This window comes from Protopterus annectens, chromosome 16.part0 (genome assembly GCF_019279795.1).
Source record: "Protopterus annectens isolate FY-2018-M chromosome 16.part0, PAN1.0, whole genome shotgun sequence".
Classification (NCBI taxonomy): Eukaryota; Metazoa; Chordata; order Ceratodontiformes; family Protopteridae; genus Protopterus; species Protopterus annectens.
In genome coordinates, this window is record NC_056750.1 from 232059562 (window position 1) to 232086625 (window position 27064).

General features: G+C 40.5%; 1 protein-coding gene across 2 annotated transcripts in view; it reads right to left on the reverse strand.

Annotated features, from left to right (window-relative positions):
• Positions 1-27064, reverse strand: part of METTL17 (methyltransferase like 17) — a 760923-nt gene that overhangs the window by 470919 nt on the left and 262940 nt on the right. For both annotated transcript variants that reach the window (XM_044058500.1, XM_044058499.1), the window contains exon 6: positions 19836-19909. In XM_044058500.1, the coding sequence (XP_043914435.1) occupies positions 19836-19909 (74 nt within the window). The remainder of the gene's footprint in view (positions 1-19835; positions 19910-27064) is intronic.

Below are 27064 nucleotides of genomic sequence, written 5' to 3' on the forward strand. Positions count from 1 at the left end.
ACTTCAACATAACACCCTATTATCTAACAAGAATAAAGTAGCTTCTGAAAATATCCTACTAACTGAGGACTCCACTGTTGGGCACATGGACTCCATGGTTACTAGCCTGAAGTAAAACAGGGTTACATTTACCTGTCTCTCAGAAGCCAAAACTACAAGACATATCTAAGGTATTCAGGATCCTCTCCTCCAGTAAGTACGACTAAAATGTGACTGTAGTTCAATGCTGGAGTGAATGATCTGTCATGAAATCCCATAAAGGACATGCAGAATGACTTGCTGGAACTTGCTACATATGCTTCAGTCATGGATAAGACTCTGGTTTTGAGGGGTATCCTTCCTTCACCAAGAATGATGCCTAAACTCAAGAAAGAGATAATTGCATTCAACAACTGGCTAGGCAGTTGGTGGCATTCCAGAATGACTGACAATTCTACTTGTTTTACCAAGAATGGTCTGCATATTAGCTAAAACCTTTAGTGCCTCAATCATGACTTTTTCGGGCACAGTTCATCCAATGAAGACATCAACTTAACTAACTAAATCATAAACTAGATAATTTGGTCCTTCTCAATGCCAAGAGTCTTAACAACAAACTGCTTTATTTGGAGGCATTTCTGCATCTGGAACAAGTCCATGTTTTTGCAGTCAAAGGCTCAGAGATGAAGTGTAATGACAGCAACCCATCCATACCAGGGTTCAGTGACTATCATGTCTTCGAGCCCACTGGTAGTGATGCCACTGTCTCAGTGTTTGTCAAGGATTTTATCTCCCTCCAAAGTGATACTCCATGTCCACCACCCCCAAAACACCCCGTGATCTCATCGATCTTCAGCTCACCCTAGGTAAGTCAGAATTTCAACTTATAGCTTGTTACCAATCCCTTTCTACAGTTCCAAAGGATCGGCATTCCTTGAAAATATCCCTATAAGAGATGCTTCTTCAATCCTTGGTGACTTCAACTACTCCTCCAAAGAATCCTTGGTGACTTCAACTACTCCTCCAAAGACAAGAGTACTTACACTTCAATTTTGGCACACAAAGCTTTTGTTTGGGTTAATGAGAAGTCCCTGAAACAAACTGTCTGAAATCTAAACAGTGGCAGCAATACCTTGGACCAAAATAAGTTCCCTGTCTCTGGTTCACCCTTCTTTAGTTAAGTGGACACCAAACAGGTTACCTTTATCCTGACAATGTCCAACCCTTGGTAAACTCCATCACCTTCTTTACAAATTCAAAAATAGCAAACCTTTAATACTGCATGATGAAACCCCAAAATTTACTGATGTTAATCCCACAGTGTTTAAGGGATACGCAACCACTAATGTCACCAAGGATTTTGTGAGAGTAAATAACATGTTAAAATGGATTTCTGTGGATTTTTCTGAAAATGTAAATTAAATGTTTTGCATTTCAGTTTGTAGAGTGCTCACCTTGAACTCAATTACATAACTTGGCAAAACTATAGCTTGGCATTCATTGTTAATAAGAATCAGAAGTAAAACATTTTATCTCTTATAAACTATGCAGTTTGTAAAATTATTATCTACAAGCAGGTCAAGATGAACTCTTGGATGCAGCTGTGTCTCATCAACATGATACGCAAAATAGGCCAAGGACGAAAATAGTTATTTTTCAGGAACAGAATGTTTAAAATATGGAAAGCAAACTGTCAGCAGACCAGCTTCAATGGAAAGACTTATTATTCTGGCAAATTCTCTAAACTGCTGATGCAGGCAGAAAAGACACTATAAAGATCGGGACTTTTTCTTTTGTATGAGAGACTTTGATTATTCTATTCTTGCAGACCTGATGCTGTAAGCTGAAGTACGTTTTTGATGTATATACCTTTCATTGTTAAGCTAGATGTAAACCTCGTGTGCAGTAAATGAATGTTGTAACACCAGAACTGTCTCAGTGTTTTCATTGAGTAAAGGTACAGACTACCTGAAAAGTGTAGTTTAACAGTGGCGAGACCAGTTCAGTCAAAAAAAACAGGGAGATGACCTGAAGAGGTGCCTCTCACAGTGCAACATCCAAGTGCAGACCTTCTTAGAATCAATTCTTCTCTTCCTAAACTTCATCCATTGACTGGAGGACAAACACTGCAGTGCAGTACAGGGCAGTATGGTAATTTTTCTTCAAACAGTTGGTGAACCACGAAGTATGAAAATTATACTGCCGAAATTTTCATCTCACCAGCATCTAGTGAAAGACCGCAGAGAATTTTCCCACAACTGATCTTCGTGTCAAGACTGGCCACCTTGTCCTGAACATTAAGGTAAATATTTTCTTCTGTTTTTCTTTTAACAATGAATACAATTCATGAAAATGCCAAGTAGTGCACTCAGCCTTTTACTTTTGATGTGTCTGAACCATATATAAATGTGTGGAATTATTTAAATACATGGTATGATCAGCATGTTACCACCTGTAAGTCTTTGTTAGGGAAAACTGACAATCCAGCATTATGTAAGTGGATCTCTACCTTTGATTGGTATGTACGTAAGGCAAAAGGGCCACAGAATGTACAAAAATGTGCTATTTGCAATGATTTAAATGTTGCTTTTTGCATGCCTTGTCATAAACGCATTGTACAAAACCTGTAACACAACAGGATAAATTAATGCTTGAAGCACAGACAATGGTTCCTGTTTCTATATATCCTGTTGCAAAAGATTTGTTAGACAGTGATGCAGATGTCAAAGTTTGTACTTTACAGTCTGATCTGCAGGATTTTAAAGACTGGATTGCTAAAGTTAGCAACCAGCAGGATCTTGACCTCATGGGTCATTTTCAAACTTACTGTGATAAATGGAATGCATCTGGTAAACTGCATGCCGACACCACTGAATGTACAAAAGAATTTTCTCAGTTTTTGAAAGTCTCACAGACTGAAATTAAGACCTTTACACAAACTGTTATTGAACAGGGCAGTAAAGCTATTGGGGTATGATAAAAGGGTAAATGAGTAAAATTGTGCGTTTACAAGAAAAATATGACAAGCAGTTGGCTGATGCACAGAGTGACGTAACTGTTGCTAGGGAGGAAATAAACACATTATGAGCTCAGTTGGAGACAAATGAATCTGAGGCTGCTAGAGCAACAGACTTGTCTAATAAAGACCTTTTAAAATTACAAGTCCTGTTAGAGGAACAATCCCTGTTAGAGGAATTTCACTCTAAAGCATTAGAAACTACTGTTACAAGTCCTATCATAGCCTCAGCAGGCTTTTCTGTTGAAGTTTATCATCAGTCTAGGATGTTAGAATGTCTCCCTAAGTAGGGTGAACAGAAATGTATTTTTAATAACATGATTACATTTAAAGCTTGGGTTCTTAAAACTGTAGGCACTGTTTGAAATGATACACTTGTACGCTCTTTCTGAAATTTTATTCCACAATGTTTTATGGCTTATATTCAGCAAAAACAGTATCCAATACAAACTAAACACCTAAAAATGACAGCAGTTTTGTTAGCATACACTAGGGAGCAATCTCTCACACCAACACTTTTAGATCAGTTTCAAATGACAGTTTGTGACTCTTTAGATGAGCAAGCAGAACATTATCAACTGGCATATATACTAGTCAATGGCAGTGATAAAAAAAAAAAAGATATGAAAGATGCCAATTTTCAAAAAGCTGTTATGCGCTCCTTTTTGGACCATTTGGAAGGTGTCCCAGGAGATATTAAACTTATTTATAAAAAATGTTCACACACACTCACAGAGTTAGTAGATAAATTGCTGCGAGCTTGTATTATGTGTAAAGATAATGCTATTCATAAGCAAAAGATTTACACTCCCTGTTCTGCACCCATTGTTAGTGAAGTAAGGGGAAGGGGGCATGGGCGATGGATTAATCAGGGACAGCAAGTCCCACAGCAGGTAGCAGGACAACCACGTCAAGGGCAAATTATACAGGGGCAACAACGGGCAGCATCAGCTCCCCAGCCACTCAGTTAACTTCTCAAGTTACTCAATCTATAGAGGGTCCTCAAAAGAGACAGCCTATTTGTTATTCCTGTAAACAGGTAGGTCATATTAAAAATTATTGTAAATATTATCGCAGATGACACCAGGAACAAGAGGCAAAGGGTAAGCTTCTTACCGTAAAAAAATTTGATAAGCCACAATTTGAAGGTAATTATATAGATACAAGAGGAAAAATACATAAAATCGAGTATTGTACATAAACTCAAAATGGACTAATTTGTGGACAGCATTCACCTATGAACCATGCTTACTGCAGCATTCTGTTAATTTGTATAAATGGACTATTATGCCTTCTTCTTTTCGAATGTTTATAGAAGTGGCTCCTCAGTATATTTGTCTGGTTACAGATCAAGATGTAGGTCATAATTTAAAATTACCTTTTGTAGGATGTTTATCACATGTTGATTTCCTTAAACGGAATAAGAGCTATGTGTTTACTGAACCCATAGAAGTGAATATTTCCAAGAACTGGGATTATGACTTAATACAGCTTCCCAATGCATCTGTATCATTGGATAATTTAAAAAACACAATGAACAATACTAAAATTCTCAGAGAGTACTTGGAAAAAAGAAATAAAAGTATTCTGTATTATGAGGCATTAAGCATCACTGCAAAAGATAAACTACTTAGTTTGGCTGAAAAGACCAAAAAAGGCACTGCTCACAATTGGTGGGATATCTTTACTGGTTGGTCAAAATCAGGAAAAAAAATCTGTTAAATTGGTTGATACATCCTATATTAGTAGTGTTAGGCATTATAGTCATACTAACTATCTGGAATTGCTACATAAGGTGTCATTTGTGAAAATCTTAGAGTTCAGCAAATCATAATGGTTAACCTGAATAAACTGGAGAAGGTTTCAATGTGTACCATTGAAGAAAAAATTGAAAATGAACAGTCATTTTCCACTTTTTAAATAAAAAGTGGGAATTGTGAGAGTAAAGAACAGGTTAAAATGGATTTCTGTGGATTTTTCTGAAAATATAAAATAAATGTTCTGCATTTCAGTTTGTAGAGTGCACTCAGCTTGAGCTCAACTAGTTACCTAACTTGGCAAAACTATAGTTTGGCGTTCACTGTTAATAAAAATCAGAAGTAAAATATTGTCTCTCTTATAAACTATGCAGTTTGTAAAATTATTATCTACAAGCAGGTCAAGACGAACTCTTTTATGCAGCTGTCTCTCGTCAACATGATACGCAAGATAGGCCAAGGACGAAAAGAGTTATTCTTCAGGAACAGAATGTTTAAAATATGGAAAACAAACTATCAGCAGATCAGCTTCAAAGGAAAGACTTATTATTCTGGCAAATTCTCTAAACTGCTGATGCAGGCAGATAAGATACTATAAAGATTGGGACTTTTTTCTGTATGAGAGACTTTGATTATTCTATTCTTGCAGACCTGATGCTGTAAGCTGAAGTATGTTTTTGATGTATATACCTTTCATTGTTAAGCTAGATGTAAACCTCATGTGCAGTAAATGAATGTCATAACATCAGAACTGTCTCAGTGTTTTCATTGAGTAAAGGTACAGACTACCTGAAAAGTGTAGTTTAACAGACTTTATGCTCATTTCGATAAATGCACTGACACAGCAGTCCTCACCATAACCAAACAAAGATGCAAATTGTCAGTCACAATACTAAACAACAGAAGGAGGAACCTGCTTAGATCACTTTGTAAGACTAGAATCTCCCATCAAAAAAGAGAATATAAAATGCCACACCAGGAAACTGAAGACAGCTATAAGGACCAGCAAAGCATTCCATCAATGTAGGATAGCTTCTGATGTTGAGACTATTTAGCTGCATTACAAAATTAAGGAATAATTAACATCACTTCTATGAATTTGTCTATAATGGCACCTCCGATTCCAGTCCTAAAGACACTGCCAACATACTGGTCAATAAGTCGGACTGCAAATTTCTCCCGTGAAGCCTATACCCCACTCCAAACATCTGAGTCACCTCCCCCACCATCTCAATGAATCATATCCTTGAAACATTCTCAAAGACCTAAAACATCTCTATAATGACTCCGAACAATACATCAAATTGTCTAATAAATAGGGTCAAGCAGGCGCTTGTTGAATCCCTTCTTAATCTGTTCAACTTAATCCTTGCCATAGGGCATGCCCTCAAGTCATGGTGCACTGCTGTGGTGATGCTCCTGCATAAGGGTGGCCCCAACACTGACCTAGGAAATTACAGACCCATTATCCTTACTAGTCTTGTCTGTAAAACCATGGAATGCATCATATCCAACCTCATAAACCAGAACTGAAACATTTGATCAGAAATTGTTAAGGGTTGATCAGACTTGCTAAATCTTGCGTGTTTCTTTGAAAAAGTCATGCAGACAGTGGTCATACTGTTCATGATATCTACTTACATCTGGCAAATCTGGCAAAGGCATCTGACATTATACCACACAATGGGATTGTTAATAAATGAATGGCCTTAAACACTGATCCTTACAGTATGCTGCAAGATGGACTGCAAAGTAGCTTACGGACAGAATGCATGTCATCAAGTTCGGTGATGCCTACTCCGTTTGGGAAAAGGTGAACAGTGGAATTCTCCAGGATTCCTTACAAGGCCCCCCTCCTTTTTGGCTATTATCTCTCTGACCTAAACCATGACAACAAGGATTTCTGGCTAAGTTCACGGACAATTGTGATCTGGGTGCAATAATTAAATCAACAAATGATATTAATGCAATGCAAACAGAACTAATACTTGTTGACTTCTGTTGCACCAAAGAAGGACTCAAACTGAAAGTTAAGAAACAAGAAGTTATGTACTCACCATAACGTTCGATGTATGTAGTCCATCTCTCCTCACATTTTTACCCGTGGGTTCGGAGCCGAATGTAGTCTCCGACTCGGCCAAAACTTTTCTAGCTCGAAGTTTTTCTATTGGCTGGGCTAAGATGGTATCCCATGCTGCACTGCTCTATATCCCCAGATCTAGTCTGCTGCGAACACCAACACTCATTCTCCATGCATAACAACACCCAAGGAAAGGAAGAACAATCCAAGAATGAAGGGAGCTCTGAAACCAGACCTAACCTCCAGATCCTCCAGGAAGGGGGAAGGAGGGGGGGTAAGTAAGAATGTGAGGCGAGATGGACTACATAACTTCTTGATGTTATGTAGTCCAATCTCGCCTACATTCTTACCCGTGGGACAGCGTCCCCAGCACCTAAATCCTGGGAGGCTCAGTGGAAAATACTCCTGAGCACTGTGGAACCAAAGGAAGACCTGCCTCTAGATACCACATCCAACTTGTAATGAGTAACAAAGGTGTGAGGAGATGCCCAAGTAGCCGCAGCACAAATATCATCCATAGACAATCTAGCCCAATAGGCTGCAGATGTAGATACAGACCGAGTAGAGTGAGCCTTCACCGGAAATGGTATATCTTTACCCCCTGAGGAATAAACAAAGGAAATACAGCTGGAGATCCACCTGGACAGAGTGACTTTGGAAATAGGAGAACCCATTCTGTTTTCTGAAAAGGAAACAAACAATTGATCAGATTTTCTGAGGTTTTTCGTTCTGTGCAGATAAAAACATAGTTGTCTGTGTACATCCAATTGATGGAATTTGAATTCTGCCTTGTTTGAGAACTGGGGAAAAAACACTGGCAATTCAATGGATTGATTAAGGTTACTGACTGACATCACTTTGGGGAGAAAGGAGGGGTTCGGTCTAAGAGAAACACTGTCCTTATGAAAAATCAAGTATGGGGGTTTGATTGATAGAGTTTGAATCTCTGAAAAGCGTCTGGCTGACGTGATGGCTACTAAAAAGACAGTCTTCCAGGTCAAGAATTTTAAATCACAAGTAGCTGCAGGTTCAAAGGGGGATGAAGAAAGAGCCTGTACAGCAAAGTTTAAATCCCAAGGCATGACAGGTTCCGATATGAGTGCCGTACAGGAAAGCCTTACAGAGTCTATGAGCCATCAGACTAGGCTCATTTGCGACATGAAAGGTAGAAATCGCCGCCAATTGGACTTTAATGGTGGCGGCCGCTGAGCCCTGGTGAAAAAGCATAGACAAGAACTCCAAAACAGATGAAATTGGAGCCGTGTTAGGGTCAATCCTTTGGGTATGAGCCCAAATTGAAAATCTCTTCCATTTGCTGGAATAAATCTTCCTGGTCGAGGGCTTATGAGAGGAAGATAAAATATGAACTACCTCCGGCGAGAAATGATGAAGCCTAACTAATGATGGAAGTGGAGTAGCCAGGCTGTCAACAGGGGGGTCTGCAGAGAGGGATGGAGCTGCCCTGACATATGTGTCAGTAAGTCTGGTTGTGGGTCCAGAATCCAAGGAGCATCCACGAGGTAGGGATGGAGAAAGGGGAACCAAATCTGACGAGGCCAGTGTGGGGCAATCAGAATCATTCTACTTCCCAAAGATTGCGCTTTCTGAATAACCTTTGACAGCAAGGGGACCGGAGGGAAGGCATATAGTAGACCGGAGGGCCAATCGTGAACTAGAGCATCCCTGGTTGACTCCCCCTGAGGGGGGATCAAATTGAAGGAACTGCTGCATTTGGCATTGAGGGGGTTGGCAAAATGGTCATAACAAGGCTGACCCCACCTGCAGAAGATCCATTCTGCAACTTGACAGTTCAGGGACCACTTGTAAGGCATCAGAATAGCTCTGCTTAGCCTGTCTGCGATCATGTTGGACTTCCCCGGAATGTGCGTTGCCACCAGAAAACGTTGGGAAGACACTGCCCACTGCCACACACATGGCCTCTCTGCACAGGGGATATGACTTGGTTCCTCCCTGCTTGTTCAGATACCACACCACTGACATATTGTCCGAGTGGATTGCAATAGTCCCGAGAGGAAGAAAGCTCTGAAGTGCCTGCAATGCAAGTAGCACAGCTCTCATCTCCAGGACATTGATATGCAGATGCATCTCGTGCTCTTGCCACGTGTGTTGGACTGTCCTGCCTAGATAATGCCCCCCCACCCCATCTGGGAGGCATCCGTGGTCACCGTGGCAATCGGGGGCACCGGAACGAAGGGCTTTCCTTTGTCCAGATTGTCGGTGCGAAGCCACCAACTGAGATCCTGTTTGCACCTGTCCGTAAGTAGAACAGGGTGAGAAAGAGGAAGACGTTGAAGAGACCACTGGGCAAAGAGAAGCCACTGAAGGAGTCTCATATGTAACCTTGCTAGAGGAACTAACATAATCGTCGCAGCCATAGTCCCCAACAGTTGGAGAACCCATCTTGCCTTCGCTCTTCTCAGAGGGAGCAGGGAGTGAACTTGTTGTTGTAGGGCTCTGATTCTTTCCTGTGACAGAAACGCCCGCATGAGGACGGTGTCTATTTCTGCACCTATAAAAATGACACGATGCGAGGGCAACAAGAAAGATTTTTCCCAGTTCAATGTTATGCCCAACTGTTGACACAGATTTATAGTGGCGTCCCTGGTCTGAATTAGTAGATGCCTGGTGGTGGCAATGAGGAGCCAGTCGTCCAGATATGGAAACACTTGGAATCCTTGACGTCTCAAATGAGCAATCACCACTGCCATGCATTTGGTGAACACCCTGGGGGCTGTGGTGAGACCAAAGGGCAGGGCTCGAAACTGAAAATGACTGGGTCCCAGCCGGAAGCGTAGGTGACTCCTGGATGCCCTGTCCATTTTGATGTGGTAGTAAGCATCCTTGAGGTCGATGGAGCACATCCATACTTCTTTTCCCAACAATGGGAGAATAGACTGCAATGTGACCATTCAGAACTTGGACTTTTGTACATGGTTGTTCAAACGGCTGAGATCTAATATGGGTCTCAGGTCCCCTGTTCTTTTCGGCACCAAAAAGAATCTTGAGTAAGTCCCTAATCAGATCTGGTCTGAGGGGACATGTTGGATGGCTCCTTTTTCTAGCAGCTTTGAAACTTCTGAAGCTGCGTAATCCTTTTGACTGGGTGGAACATCTGGGATTTTTCTGACTGGAGGGGGGGTCTGACGAAAAGGGAATGACATAACCTGCGGAAATTATTCGTAAAACCCATTGGTCTTGGGTGATGTCTTGTCAGGCCTCCGGGTAGAATGAGATTCGACCCCCGACTGGCTCCGGAAACGCACAGTCGGGCCTCCCATCAGGAGCGACAGTAGGGAGAACCGCAAAAGGAATCGCGGTCTCCAGAGTTGTGGGGGCCTCCTCTGCCTCTAGGGCGGCGTCTCCCTGAATAACTCCCCCCTCCTCTGCCTCTGGAGTGGGGCTCACCTTGTGCACCGGGAAAAACCCTCTGTGATTTCTTGAACCACATTTTTCCACCCCTCTGGGCCTTGGGATAAGGGAAAAACGGACTTCTACAGCAGACAGAGTTTTTCCCTCCTGCTCGCACCTAGTGAGGGTGTCTTTCACCTTGGTTCTGAACAAAGAGGAACCATCAAAAGGGGCGTCGGTGAATGAAGACTTGAAGGCCTCCACGAAATGACAAAGGCGCATCCAGGCCTGTCTCCAAAGGGCGACTCCTGAACTTGCTGCCCTACTCGCTCCCTCGGCTGCCTATGAAATCAGCCTCATGGAGGAGTTAACAATGGAATTGAGGGTAGATATCTGGGCGTTAACCGTCTGGGCCACCGCCTCAGAAACGTTACCCGTTTATCCAAATACTATATGAAAAATCTACTGCATATGTTAAACTGGGATCATATAGATCAGGCCCTATAACAATAAAAAAGGGAACTAAACAAGGTTGCCCTTTATCACCATTGTTATTTGCATTACTCATAGAACCCTTTGCAAATAAAATCAGATCAAACAATAACATAAAGGGCATTTGTATTAATAAAACGTTAAACCTTAAAATCCAACTCTTTGCTGATGACATACTATTAACTCTCTCAGATGCAAATGAGTCTTTGAATGCTCTATTTAACTCCATGAATAAATTTCAAAATATTTCAGGCTTAAAATTTAATGAAAACAAAACTAAAATTATGCCCTGTAATTGTAAAAAAAAAAAATAATATAAACAAAAGATTTTCCAAATATATAGTAACAGAAAGTAAATTATTATATCTGGGAATAAATCTACTCAATGAATTAACAGATTCTCTAATATTTAACTATAATAAAATACTAGACAAAATAGAACAAACAATTGGTTACTGGAATAAATATATCTTTTCAACAGCAGACAGATTATATCTTATTAAAATAATCATATTTCCCAAAATATTATACTTAATACAAAATTTTTCATTGCCACCTCCCAAATATATTATTCAAAGATACAATAAACTAATTTTAAATTTTCTATGGTTTCCAAATAAACCCGTGATAGCCTTAAATAAACATTTGCCAGATTGGGAAGATGGTGGAATTAATTTACCGGATATTGATTTAGATATTACCTCATCTGTTATTAAAACATAACACTATGGTTAAATAATTCATACACACCTATATGGAAACAAGCCCATGAGCAGATTTACATAGAAATCAATTATAATCACATACAAGACAACTTAACAGTAATACCATCACCCCTTATATGGATGTTAAAAGATTATTTTTAGGAAAAGGAATAATATTAATAAATTGCCATCAAACTATGTAAGTTCTACACTTTCAGTGTTCAGAACATATATAAACAAAATACCAAATATTAATTCTTGGATTTTCTTATTTTCCCTATAGCTTTTACACCAAATATTCTAGATACATTCCAAATATCTAAAATAAATATACTTAAAGAAGAAACATTACTCTTTTGGCATCAACTTATAGAGAAAGGGAAAATTCTAACAAAGGAACAGATAATTTATAATTATAATATAAATAAAGACAATTGGCTGTTTATACAAAATCTAAGGCATTTTCTTATAAATAAAATAGAACAAATGCAACCTTCAGTTAGACATGAAACTCCAAAACTCATTGAATACCTTATTCTTATCACAAAACAGCCTTATCAGGGTACAGGTTATTTGTCTAATATCTATAAAATTGTTAAAAAAACAAAAAACTATCATGAAAAATCATACTGGGATTATTATACTTTAATAAACAACCATCCTCCAGTTGAAGAAGAAAAAAGTAATATTCTAAAATCTTCCAAATTTTCTACATTATCAAAATACTGGCAATTATTCACTTGGAGATATCTACACAGAAGTTTCTATACACCACATAGGTTAGCCAAAATGTATTCTATTGAAGATCAATGTTGGAGATGCCATACCAAGACAGAAGCAGATTGGCAGCATGTTTTTTATGAATGTATATGTCTCAATATGTACTGGAAATCCATTAATTATTTTTTTCAGACTGTTTATAATGATAATTTTCAATTAACAAAGTCTTTAATTTTATTCAACTCTCCTATTCCAAACTGTGTACCAAAAAAAGACACTAAAATCCTATGGTCACTATTGGCAATTTCATGTAAAATCATAACTATACACTGGAAAAATGAGGCTTCGCCTACGTTCAAGCAATTTGAGACTTTAACAACAACAGTTGCTCACATGGAAATATTAACAGTGAAGAACAGAACTAAAAGATCTACTTCTTACTATTACTCTTGGATGAAAGTACTGGAAATACTTGAAAATATCGAAGAAGATATATCATCTTATGTTTCTAACTTTATATAATATAGAATTTCAATGTTATTTGCATAGACACCAATGTAAATAGTTATATAATGGTTTGAAGTTAGTAATGTTTTAGAATTATAAATATGTTATTTATCTTTATTTCATGTAATGTTTAAGACATCTTATTTGAAATAATAAAAAAAAATATTTAGTGAAAAAGAAACGTTACCAGTGAGAGTATCTCCAAGCTCCTTGAGGAAATCTTTCTGGAGCCGTGTAAAGTGAGATAAATAATTCAGTGACCGTAAGGTAAAGGTCGCTGAAGAGGGGGTACGCTTCCCGTACCAGTCCATGGTCCTAGACTCCTTGTTAGGAGGATGGACGGTGGAAGAAGTCTCGGCTAATTCCTTCTGAGTGGCCGCTGCCACCACCATGGCATCCACAGGGACTCCCTTGGACAGAAACTCCTTACCCGGGGGAGCAGACAGAAATTTACTGGGTCTCCTGGGGACTGGTTCCACAGAGTCAGGGTTCTCCCACACCCTTCGACAAATCAAATCCAGGAGCTCGTCGAAGGGTGGAGACACCCAGGAGGCGGAGGGCTGAGCACCGAAGGCCTTCAGGAAGACAGACTCCTCCTCGGAGGGGGCTTTGCATGGCCACTCACCTCTTTGTTTCAAGATCTCTAGGATGTCAGAGAAAGAAACATCCTCAGAGGATGACTTGGGGGACCCCTCCGATTCCTCGAGGTCAGTATCTGATGTGAGAGACTCATCCTGGGAGTCTATGTGCTTCCTCTTGCACGTTTTCTTTCTAGTGGGCTCCTTAGGCAAGCACTCTGAGGGGCCCTCAGAAACTTGGGGACCACTCATGGGATTACCCTGCGGCCTTGGGGCTCTGCTGTCTAAAGATAGGTGGTGATCAGAGACCCGCACCGGAGTAGTAGGGGACAGAATGACCGACCCGCATGATGTTGCTGACGATCTGGCCAGCGCACTCCGCATGGCCTCAAAGGCTAGTCCCCCTGAGTCCGAGAAGCGACCAGCTTCCGAAGCCACGACAGGAGTCAGACTTCCCTGTGCCGAAGCACCGAGAGGGAGACTAGGAACCGAGAGATGTCCCGAAGCCTCTCCCTCGAGTCCGACTGAAGAATTCCGAGTCCTGAATCCCGTGGATGGCGCCAACGGGGTCGGAGCTGTCATCGGCACCGATAAGCCAGGAGGGGCCATCGGAACCGACCTGGAGACATCACATGGAGCTGAGCATTCCAGCTCCGAAGGTTGGGATGCGCTCGGAGGAAGTATGGAAGTAGGTTGCAGGATGGGCTCCGGAGCCGACTGGGATGGAGCCAAGAACAATTTTGGCAAAACCGGCGACTGAAGAAGTCTCTGCACCACTCTATCGATGTCCACATCCGATAATGTCCTGGAGGATTTGGAGGACAGGGAGGGAGATAGAGACCTCCTCTCAGGTGATACTTACCTAATACTAGGCGATTGTCTCTGAATAGGTTCCAACATGATTGGAGCCGATGCCAGTTCCATCACCACTGACACTTCCTGCGGCCCGAGGACAGTGGGAGCCGAGGATGTTGAAACTGATTTAACTATTTTCTCCAGTAGCTCTGAGGAGACTGTAGGAGCCGGAGACCTCTTTTTTGATTTAGTGGTTTTAGCTTTAGAGCTGGAAGCAGTTTCCAGACCCTCTTCGAATGAGGGTTTCAGAAGTCCCTTCAAAATCAACGTATTCTTTCTTTCCTGAAAGACTCTAGGACTAAATGCATGACAGAAGCTGCATGACTCCTGGAGATGGATTGCTCCCAGACAATATACACAGACAGAATTGTCCATCGGTAATGGACATTTTATAGCCACACTTTGAGCATTTCTTAAAGCCCGAGGGCTTGTGCTCCTTAGAATCTTTAGACATCGTAACCAACTACCCCCAACCACCAAGACAAAAAATTACAGGTACGGAACCAACTGGAAAAACAGTCAGAGACTTACACCACACTTAGGGCGGGAAAAAACTAACACTAACAAAAAACTCTAACGAACGATCCTCTGACACACACAAGAGTGGGGGTAGGACTAAAACCTCTAATTTAAATGGTTTTAGACCGGAAAGTTTGTAACACATGGAAGCAAGGGGACAGACTAGGTCCTCTAACTGAAATGGGCCTAGCCCGTTGGAACAGCTAGTGGGATACCACAGAAACAATCACACACACACAACTTTTCCATAAAATTAACACCAAACGAACAATAGCTATTAAAATAGCTTTTTTGTTTGCAAGAAATTCTCTCAAGAAGAAGAAAAAAGGGTACTTAGCCACAGCCAAGAGCGAGACCATGTCTGAGCTACACGAGCGGCAAACGAGATCTGGGGATACAGAGCAGTGCTGCATGGGATACCATCTTAGCCCAGCCAATAGAAAGACTTCGAGCTAGAAAAGTTTTGGCCGAGTCCCACGGGTAAGAATATAGGCGAGATTGGACTACATAACATTGTTGTATTATCTCCTATGAAAAATAAAAAAAATCCTGCAACCTGTTGGATCAATGACACCCCACTCTTCTGTGTGTCATCAGTGACTTGGGCACTTCTGCTGATGGCTCACTCTCCTTCAATCACCATGTAGCAACTGCAGTCAGAAAATTCTTCTCTATGTCGCAATCAATCACAAAGGACATTTAATCTAAAACCAAGGAAGTTATTGTTCCCCTGTGTTCCACGCTGGTAAGACCCATGATAGAATATAATGCACCCTTGGGCATGCATTTCACTAGACACATCAAACATTTAAAAAAAAAAAAAAAACACAAACATTCTTAACAAAAAGGATCTCAGGCCTCAAAAATCTTATGAGAGAAGGCTGAAATCACTATTCCTGCACTCTGTGTCACACAGGCTCTTGAGGAGAGACATGTGCCTTGACTTCCACGCCTTGAGAGATCCTAATAACCATGATCTCTTCTTTCTCAATATATCAAATAGTGTAAACAGCACTAGAACAAAGAGATCTCAATTTATATACAGTAATAAAACTAAGGGTGGCCTTGGTAGTGAAGCAGTTAACGTTGCCACCTCATAGCAAGAGGTTCTCATGTTCGATTCTCGGCTGTGGTGCCTTCTGTGCGGAGTCTGCATGTCCCTCCAGCAGTCAAGTGGGTTTTCTCCGGGTGCTCCGGTTTACTTCCACATTCCAAAGACATGCAGTAGGTGGACTCGACACTCTAAACTGGGCACAGGTAAGCGTGTGTGCACGAGTGAGTGCTGCAAATGAACTACCATGGCAGGGCTAGCCACAGGGCAGTCTAAACCTTGGCTCGAGATGATTGTCACTGAGGAAGTGACACCCCGACCCCATATACAAAATGGAAAAAGGGGTTGAAGCTGGATGGATGGAAAAAACAAAACTAAATTGGGAGAGAAACTTAACACCCAGTGAATTCTCTTTCTCTGGAGTAGAACCCCCTTGTATGTCAAGCAATGTGAGTTCATATCAAGCTTTAAAAATAGCTTAACCAGATGGATGACTGCTCTAAAACACCCTTCAAGACTTACAGGCCTTGCCCTCCTTGAAAAGGTTATTAGAACTTGAGGTTGGTTATTCGCAAGGCATGCAAGGTGTCTGGTTGAATAGCCTTGTACCTACTATGATACCTTCCCAAACACATTTTGCATTTTAGTTAAGTGTAATAGGATACTATAACTGTTTTTTTTTAAACCAGGATCTTCATTTTGCATACACACTATGCCACTCATGGTCACTGTGACTCAGCTGGTAGACCCTACAGCGCCCTGTCATCAGTTAAAGCACTGCACTTAATTAACCTTCCTGTAGCACAACTACAAAAGGCTGATTCTATTATTCCTTCAGACAACCACATTGCATAAGCATATCATCATTAGTACCATGCTTTTCACTGGTTAAAGATCACACAAGTACACCACTGTTACTATTACTAGTATAAAATGTTGCTACAGTTCCCTTTGTTCTACATTTATAACACAGTATGTCTACAGCTGATACTTTTCGTTATTCACTAAAATTTGACACGTGCTTTACTACAGATCTACACTACTCAGTTTTAAACCCAGTTTCACTGCATAGCAATCTCTTCCTGCCAATGCAAGAAACTGTTCAGCACTCCAAGGGTCACTTTGAATCATCCACTTTTGTAAAGTAGCAGGCAAAGCCCTTAAATTTATCAACAGGTAACATTTCTCTTATTTTGCTTTTAGTATACCGACCCTTATGACATAACAACAATGTTTTGGATCACATAACTGAGATGTTACCATTTAGGTACAAGAAAGTGTCCAGCTACGAAACTTTTGAACTTGTGTCTTATATATAACACCAGCCCTGGATTTTTACAGTGTTGATAATCAGTCCCTTTTATGCCCCTGAAGGCATTTAGAAGTTCTCCAATAAGCTGAGCTACGGGGATTCTAGCCCAGTCACTCTGGTCCTAACTCTCCTGGTGGGCATATCACTCAAAAGGCTATCAGGTATGATTTGAAATGTTTCTCCCCAGACAATGTTTTTAATGGTGAAATTAGTTTTGGCATTGCCATAACTCTACCAATGGATACCATACCTTCAGCAGTAGCTATAATTTACAAGTTGTTAAACTGTAGTCATGTTAGTGCAGTTAGGCAGGTACAATATAGATGCACTTCACTCAATAGCAACACAACATGTCACACAAGACTGACCAGTTTACAACAGCACAGCAATGCTTCTTTACGATGGGCCAAGTTTACTCAAAACAGTTTGACTATTTGCAAGCAGGAAAAGGTAAAGATCAGGAATTCTGGCATAAATTGTATGCCAAAAATTCCTGCTTCACCAACCAATGTGGTAAATTAATGCACCAAAACTCAAAGAATTATCATAAAAGTAAAGTTTTTATTTCATAAGACAAAAAGCAGTAGTGTAGACACTTTCTTCTACAACCAAGTGCACCAAACTTACTTTCTGAACATGAGGAAAACATATTGTGTACTTTTTAATTTTCAAAAGTCGCAGAGTCCCCACAATCAGGGAAATAGTTACTCTTAAAACAGTCCAACTATTTCTTCCAATCTGGCAAAAGGTTGAAATCCACAGCATACAGATACTCTGTTCTACAGTCTCTCCCCACTGTGTTCCCTCAAATGAAGATGTCTAGGTCATCTCAGAATAAAATCCACAACATTTCTTTTTTCACTGTAGCACCCCATCCAGAACCAATATTCCAGGCAACCATTCCCCTTAATGGGAGGTCAAACTTCTCTGTTTTCCTACATCTAGCACCCACTTTTGTACACCATTTAATTACATAACTGGTTCTGTTAATAGAACAATTCAAGAACTCTTTAAGCCTAATACAGAAAGGTATCTGATTCCTTCTATGGACAGATTACAAACACACTATTTTCATAAATTTTGAAGCAACAGTTCAGTTCTAGTTACAATGTTTGCACGATTCTCGTGAGAATCACTAAGTTATGACATATGTATGTGTATATACATACATACATATATGTACAGTAAATGTGTACGTAAAAGTTTAGTTGGAATAATCAAGATGAACAACTATTGCACAACATTCCATCATAAAATTAAAATGATTAATTGAAAATACAATGAAAAATACAACAGGTGATTTTGTAAGGAAGAAAGCCCACTGCACCAAGCCCATGTGCACCCTATACCTGAGTGACTGCATAACTGTCAGTATAAGGTACAACTTCATAATTCCCACTGTTTCCTGATATCACACTAATCGCACTCACTTGCAAACACAAATATACATTCACACAAAATTTCTGTTATTTACACACTGACCAACCAACTCTGCACATGTATACATGAGTCAATGCAGTCAGTATGCACCAAGATACACGGACACACATGCACACCACTACACACACACTTTTTATATTATATATATACATACACACACACACACACACACACACACACACACACACACACACACACACACATATATATATAAACTACTAACATCCTTGCTGTTTAAGGAAGAAAACCATAAAAAAAACATCAATAAACTAAGCCTAAGATTCCAGACTCAATAAAATACCATCCTGAATTAAACTATACACACACACACACACACATATATATATATATATATATATATATATATATATATATGTATATACACATGTATGTATGCAGAAATCAGAATTCCAGTGGCATCCAGGCATCCAAAGAAGAACAAGCTGAACCAGTGTATTTTGAGCACCTTTGTTCCTTTTATTAATGGAACATCTTCAGAAAATAAAGTGCATTTTAATTGCAGGGCTACAGATAGTTAGTGACCAATGAAAAGGTTATACTTGATAGTAACATAGCATAAAGGAATTGCTAATAGTCCAGGCATTTGGTATTGATGGACATGAGTAAAAACAAGTAAGGTCAGCTATGCACATTAAGGAGTTTGGATGGGGGTATCAGAAGACTAGCAATAGGGATGGGGGAAGTTATATTTGGAACTGGATTGCTTTAAGAGCATTTATCCATAGTTCAGTTAACTCAATCACACACTGACTTAGGTGTCCATTTAATGCAAATCCACTGATAAAACAGTAGAAGTCAATGGAAATCAGTGGAGCTCCAGTGCTTCTGGTTCCAGAAGAGGTTGGAAGCATTTTTCCTGAGGAGAAGCATGCACGGAGGTCACAGCAAGCAGCTCCAAGATGGGGTATTTTCACCTGTTTGTTGGATGCTGCCAATGAAAGTCTTGGTAACTGAAAAGTACCAAACCATATGTTTCTGGAAGGAATGTTGGGTCAGACTTACCATTTTATTTATCCATGTGCTAAGCTAAATGTTCCCTGAAGAAGTAGTGAGCCAGAGATGATGTATGTTTGTTCACTAAGGTATTTCCTTAAGAAGTTTTAGTTAATAAAAACTTCTGGTTGCATAGCTCAGCATTCACCAGACTCTTAGTTGCTAAAACATTTACTTTGCCTTAGAGACACAAGCAGTGCATTAAAGTTGTTAATTACTTGTGTCTCAGACCCATAACTGCCTTAAGTGATGGGCACTGATTACCAGTATGCCATTAAAAGCATGCAATAAGAAAACCAACACCTTAGGCCAGTTGGAGACCTGGCATAAGGGACTGTACATTCAGCATTGTTACCAATCTCCACTGGGAGGTCTGGTAAGGAAGACTGTATGCTAATTAAACCTGCTGCACATTTTATCATTACTGATCGCCAACACCTACCAAGTCACAGAACCTGTGCCTGATCCAAAATCCAGCAGGGAGTATGGTTGAAATTCTGGGACCCGCTTCTTAATCTGAAAGAGGAAAGAAAGCCAGAAATCAGAAATGAAGAAGTAAACTTTTTAGTTTGAGACAAACTGCTTTTCTATTAATACATTTTTTCATCTATTTATATATATATATATATATATATATATATATATATATATATGTGTGTGTGTGTTTGTGTGTTATATATGTGTGTGTGTCTGTATATATATATATATATATATATATATATATATATATATATATATATAGGGGGGTCTGCTGCTTTTGGTCGAATTACATTTGGTCGAAAATGATTTCAGGCAGCCCACTTCACTGAAAGTTCATATGATTGAAAGCTGAGTTAGTCGGATTTCATTTGGTAGAAAATGGAATACAGACCCTGCCCCACTGCAGTGCGTACCTGGCGTGAGAATATAAAGTTAGGGGGGCACAGCCCCCCCACATTGGGGGTGTGGGGGCATAGCCCCCCACATTTTGCAAGTAGTTTTTACTAACGTCATATGTTTCAATGCATTTTTAATGGATACACATGCATATAATGGGGCATACACTGCAATTATGTGGGGGGCTGTGCCCCCCCCTTACTTTATATTATCACTCCAGGGTCGCACTGCAGTGGGGTAGGGGTTATATTCCATTTTCGACCAAATGGGTTTTCAGTGAAATGCATTTTTGGTGAAGTGGGCTGCTTGAAATCATTTTTGACCAAATGTAATTCGACCAAAAGCAGTAGACCCATATATAGATACATACATGTGTGTGTGTGTGTGTGTGTGTGTGTGTGTGTGTGTGTGTGTGTGTGTGTATGTATGTGTATATATATATATATATATATATATTTACTTAATTTTGTTAACCAGGTAGTGTCCAGCTGGGCAAGCAACCCGTTTTCAGATGAGACCCAGCCAGAAAAGCTCCATAACAATAGTACAAACACTTTACAAATATTTACAAAGAATATACAAAAAAAAAGTTTAACAGATGCCTACAATCAAAATTTACAAAAAGAATGTAAAAGAGAAAACATTACATTTCCTAAGCCTTAATACAGACAATAATATAAACTCAATTTGATACATAACATAACTTAAATAAACCGCTGTGGTATTTTCATTTGGTAAAAGTAAGATAAAGAGAAAATAGCAGAAAAGAACAGTTGGTTGATGGCATGAGAAACTAGCCAGGAGTATTACAAGAGCATAACCATTGTTGAGTAAGGTATTCCTTTAGGAGTTGTTTGAAGCTATGACTATCTGTGTCTTTTATGATATTCTGGGGTATTAGGTTCCACTGTTTGGCTATTTTATAGGAGAACAGGGAGTCACCAAAGTAATTATGGGACTTAGTTACCTTGAGTATAAGTTTATCAGATGATCTAAGGGTCCTGGGGTTTGTATTCAGTTGCACTAGGTTGGAGAGTGCAGGGCATTTTTCGTGTTTGTGTATAGTGGAGTCGGCAGTGGTGAGTTGATTGCATGACAAATTGGAAAATTCGAGCCAGTGTAATTTTTGAAGATCAAGACAATGATGGGTCCTGCTGGATATATTAGCAGCAAATTTTCCTAGTTTATTATAGCAGGAATCAAGTAGATATAAATCAAACATGCACGGGTTAGTGAAAATTTGATCACAGTAGAGGACAGTAGATGGGAGGTGGGATCTGGCTGTGGCTAGTCTGGTGTTTTGAGTAACATAAGGTTTGGCCCTATACAATGCACCAAGTTTGATGTGAACTTTTTTAATTGTGAGTGATACATCTTTATCAAATGTTAGGTTGTTGTCTATTGTGACACCAAGTAGTTTTGTTTGGTTAACTGATTCAATTACAGTGCCATTAGTGGAGTAGATGGAGAGAGGAGGTGGGTTGGCTTTGGATTTTGTGTTGGCGAAGATCATTAACTTTGTTTTGTTTGGATTTAGGATGAGTTGAAGTTCACTTAGGCAATTTTTAATATCTAGAAATGATTTTTGCAGTTTATCCTGGAATTCTTGGGGTGTGGTAGAAGAGTAAATAAGGGTAGTGTTGTCGGCACATTGAATGATAGAAGCAGATTTAGTGGCAGTGTTTAGAAGATTTGTGAATATAATAAAAAGGAGAGGGCCAAGGATGGAACCCTTAGGAACCCCAACAGAGACTGGGAGAGGTGTGGAGAGTTTATTATACCATTTAGTTGTCTGTTGTTGATTAGTAAGGAAGCTACAAAACCAGTTAAGAGCTGTAGAGCTGAGGTTGAAGGAGGCTAGAATGTTGAGTAGTAGCTGGTGGGATAACGTATCAAATGTTATGGACATATCAAGGAATATAGTAGACACTAGTCGTCCATTATTTTTGAGGAGGTTGATGTAGTTAGTGAAACTTATGAGGGCTGTGGAGGTACTGTGTTTTGGATGGAAGCTGTGCTGTGAACTAGACAGAAGGTTATTTATAGTGAAGTGGTCTAGGAGCTGCTTATCCATTTCTCCAGGATTTTGGCTAGGGGGTGACAGAATGGCAATGGGCTGATAATTAGAAAGATCTTTTGATGGGCCTCCCTTTTGAAGGGGGATGATATAGGATATTTTCCAGAGAATGAGGACATATTGTTCTGCTATGGATTGACTGATAAGAATAGATACGGTGTAGGTGATGGAGCTGGCAGCAGTTTTTAAGATGTCAGTAGGGAGGTGGCCAGTTGCTAGACAGGTAGATTTTAGTTTTGATAGGTGTTTTTTGATACAAGAGGTTTGTATGGGTTTAAAAGAGAAATAGCTGGGTTAAGAGGTAGTGGAGGTAGGCAGTGTAAGTTGTTGGTTAGATTTGTTCTGTAAAAGTGAGGTGATAGTTGAGATGAATTGAGGGTTAAATTGGGATGCTAAGCATTTGGTGCTATGTGTTATAGATGGTGCAGGGGTAGAGGTTTTGTCAGCGTTGAGGAAGTAGTTAAGGTTTTGCCAACATTTTTGTGGGTTATTTGTGTGTTTTGGTAACAGGCTAGAAGATAAGATTTTTGTCAGATAATATTTGCTTCTTAGTTTGGTTTCTTAGTTGTTTGTAAGAGATGAGGTCTTCTGAGGTTTTGGAGGTTTGATGAGCAGTCCAGGCTGTATCCCTTTGTTTTAAAAAAAGATTTAGTGTCTTTGGTTATCCAACGTAGACTTTTGTCTTTGGAACATATTGTTCTTGCTGGAACAAGGTTAGTAAGGATGTTGAGGGAGGTATCATTAAAATATTTTACAGCTTGGTCTAGGTGGAGTGATTTTAGAGGTGATCAGTTGCAGTTTTAAAGTAGGGAATTTAAGAAGGTGGTGGAGAAGCTTCTTTTGTTGCCTGTGTGTTTGAAAATAACATTATGGGGGGGTGTATGCGTTTCCTTAGTAGAAAGGTAGGGGAGTGATCACTGAGAGAATCGGGGAGGCACCCAGCATGGTGGGCAAGATTGGGCTTATTGGTTAGCATCCAGTCTAGAACAGATTCTTTTTTAGAGTGTTTGTCAATTCTAGTGAGGGAGTTTTTAGTTTTGGTGAAACTGAACAGAATAATAAAATTGGAGGGGTTTTCAGATGAGCAGGACAGCCAGTCCAAGTTGAAATCGTCTAGCACTATAGTTTCTTGTTTGAAAGCAGAGGATGCCCAGGATAGGAGACTTTCAATGGTAGGTAGATTATTTCTAGGTGGTAGGTAGGAGGCAATAATTATGATGGCTTTATACGCATTTACTTCAGTTCAGATGGTTAGAATTTCTGCTTCTGATAGAGCTTGGGGAGTACAGCTTAGTTTTTCAATTTTGAGGAAAGTTTTATACATGATAGCAATGCCTCCACCACACTAGTTCAGCGCTGAACAATATTATAATCACCAGTAAACATTTCCTCATCTTTAATGTAGGGTTTTCACCATGTCTCAGTAATAATTACTATAGGAGGAGTGTAGGTAGTTAGGGCTGCATGAAATTCACTATTTTTTTTGTGATACTTCTAAGGTTAAAATTAGTTATGAGTAAGTCTGATTTGGAATTTTTTAGGGGAGGAAGGCGGAGGGTAGTATTAGGTGTTGTGGGTGTCACTGGGTGGGGTGGGAGTAGCTGTGTGGGTCCTGGGTTAGGATGTATGTCAGCTTGGAGCTTTACTTCTGTTAGTGAGTATAGAAGAGGAGAAAGTTTCAGCTTGGATATTAATTGATGAAAGAAATCTGGACAGGAAGGAGGATTGGGGGTATGGACATATTTACAGGGGGATAGTAATATGTTAGTGTTAGTGTAGAGGTTAGAACAGATGTGAAACTGGATATTTGGTTTTGTACGCTATGTAATAGTGGTGAGTGTAGGAGAAGGGTTGTGGTTATGGTTGATGTGATGAAGGTAGTGGAATGAGAGGATAGGTAGAGGGTAATGAATAGGAGAGAGTTGTTCAGAAGAGTGGTGATAATGGACATGGTGATAATAGAGAAATAGGAAAAAAATATGGGTGGGTTGGTGTGTGATGTTTAGTAGAGAGAGAATGTACTGATAAAGTGATGTGGTAGGGGAGAGAGTGTTGCCTGAGGGATGAATAAAGGTTAGTGAGGTGGGAGAGGAGAAAGTGAAATAAATAACTGATTGTGAGTGCTTTGGATGAGGTAGCTGCAAGCTATACGGTAATGAGTTAGAAGGTGTGGTTTAGGTTAATTATAATGGTACCTCCTATACTGAGCCAACAGATATTCTCAACATACTGGCCGACAGAATCAGTGCCAACTTTACCCCCCCCCCCCCCCAAAGAAGCAATCTCAATACCGGAAGAATGCCAGGCACCCAGTATTTACTGCAGCACAGGTTAAAGCTGCATTGCCCAAGGCTAAGAATACAGCTTCCATGGGACCAGACAATATCCCTGGCTGTGTTCTACATGAATTACAAAGTGAACTGGCACAACATCTGTGTGCCCTGTTCACTCACAGCCTCACCTCAGGATTTGTCCCTACCGAGTGGTGCACTGCTGCAGTCATCCCTTTCCATAAAAGAGGAGCGACTACAGACCCTGGAAATTAATCGCCCCCATTAGCCTGATGAGTCTGATATGTAAGGCTATGGAGCGCATCATCATGGACCTAATTAACAAAGATATAGGGAATCTCCAAACTCTAAATCTCACACAATTTGGTTTGTGAAATGTAAATCATGCCTGCTCAACCTGCTTGACTTCTTTGAGTCAGTCACCAGAGCTGTGGATGAAGGTAAGGCAGTTCGTACAGCCTACCTCAATCTGGCCGGGTCTATATTATAATACCGAAAATCCTTTTAAGCGAACGCGAAAACACCGACACGTATTGCACGAAGCGCGATTATGTCGAACATACTAAACCGTGAAAACCAAAAAGTCGAAGTGTCATGGTTGGCCCGTCTGCGGTACAGCTCCGTAAGGTAAGTGTGCGATAGATATGGACCTTAGGGTTAGGGTGCGGGTTAAGGTAAGTGCATAGATAGGTAGTGTATGTAAGGTTTAGTGTATGGTTAGAATTAGGGTTTTGTTAAATGTATGTGTGTGGATTGTTTTGTTTTGGTATATCGCTGTAGGGTAAGTGTGCGATAGTTACAGACCATAGGGTTAGGGTGCGGGTTAAGGTAAGTGCATACATAGTAATGTATGTAAGGTTTACTGTAGGGTTTTGCTGCTTTACGTTAGGGTTAGAAGTAGAGTTTTGGTTAGTGTATGTATTTGGTTTATTTATTTTGTTTGGGTAGGCAGTATGTAGTGGGAGGTGGAGATGGCCGACTATGGGGATTCGACTTTTTGTATTTCGCGGTTTAGTATGTTCAGCATTTTCACATTTCACGCAATACGTGTCAGTGTTTTCGTCTTAAGTTAAAGGGAGTTTCGCTATTATAATATAGACCCGATCTGGCCAACACCTTTGATAGCATTCCTCACTTAGGAATTATTGATAAACTCACCAAACTAGGCATTAACCCCTATATCATTAGGTGGGTTGAAAATTGGCTCACAGATAGAACCCACAGTGTGAAAGTGGTATACTGCAAGTCAGACTGCCAACCAGTCAGGAGTGGAGTTCCACAGGGATCGGTCCTGGGTCCTCTCCTGTTTGGCATCTACTTCTCAGAAGTCCAGTCCAAGCCAAAACGGAGGGACTCTGGCTGACCAGGTTCGCAGGCAACTGCAAGCTGGGAGCCATTATTAACTCCCCAAGTCATGCAGACATCCTACAGAAAGGTCTCACTAAGACCAATGACTGGTGTTGAAACCATGGCCTTAAGCTTAATGCCAAAAAATGCGCTGTCATCCCCTTTGAGGAAAAACTCAGTTCCCACTACTTACCACATCGATGGGAGCCCACTGAACACTGAAGGCATTACAAGAGATCTGGGGACACAGGTTGACAGCAGCCTCTCCTACGACCACCACATTGCCACTGTGGTCAAAAGGTCCTTCTATGTGGCACATCTCATTAACAAGGGTTTGGCATCCAGGAAGAAAGAGGTCATCACTTCTCTCTACTCTTTCCTCATTAGACCAATCATAGAGTATAATGCCCCATTTGGCATGTACCTCACTAGACACCTGCAACAGCTGGAGAGACCAGAAAAGTACCTCACGAAGAGGATCCTAGGCCTTAAACAAATGTCCTACACGGACAGACTCAAAACAACTCCAGCTATTCTCTGTCTTATATAGTCTACTAAGAGGAGATCTCTGCTTGACTTGCAAAGCCATGTCTGACCCAGCTCTGTTAGAAATGCTACATCTAAAGAAATCCCAATCCCTCCACACCACACACTCCTCATTACCACAATCAACAGAACATGCTGGAGGGACAGGTTCATAACCCAGAGACTGCCCATGCTCTCGAATAGACTTCCCATACATGTCAAGCAGAGCACCTCACTGCCTTCTTCAAGAGAAATCTTGATAAGTGGATGGGAAATAGAAAGTTCACCCCAGGGATCACTCCAGTGGCTTTACTTCACAGAGGCACTGGGAACTAACATCAGGCAGCACAATGCCAGGGCACTTCTATGGGTTAGGCTTATGGGCTAGGCTTGTAAAGGCTCCAGGGCCATTAGCCTAGTACACACCTATGAACCTAAAAATGTAAGGACATTGGGGGTGGGTGGGAATGGGGGTAGGGTCAGGGAGCAGAGTGAGCCCGAGCAAGGCAAGGATAAATGGAGTGGGTTCAGACAAGCACAGTCCAGAAACAATCA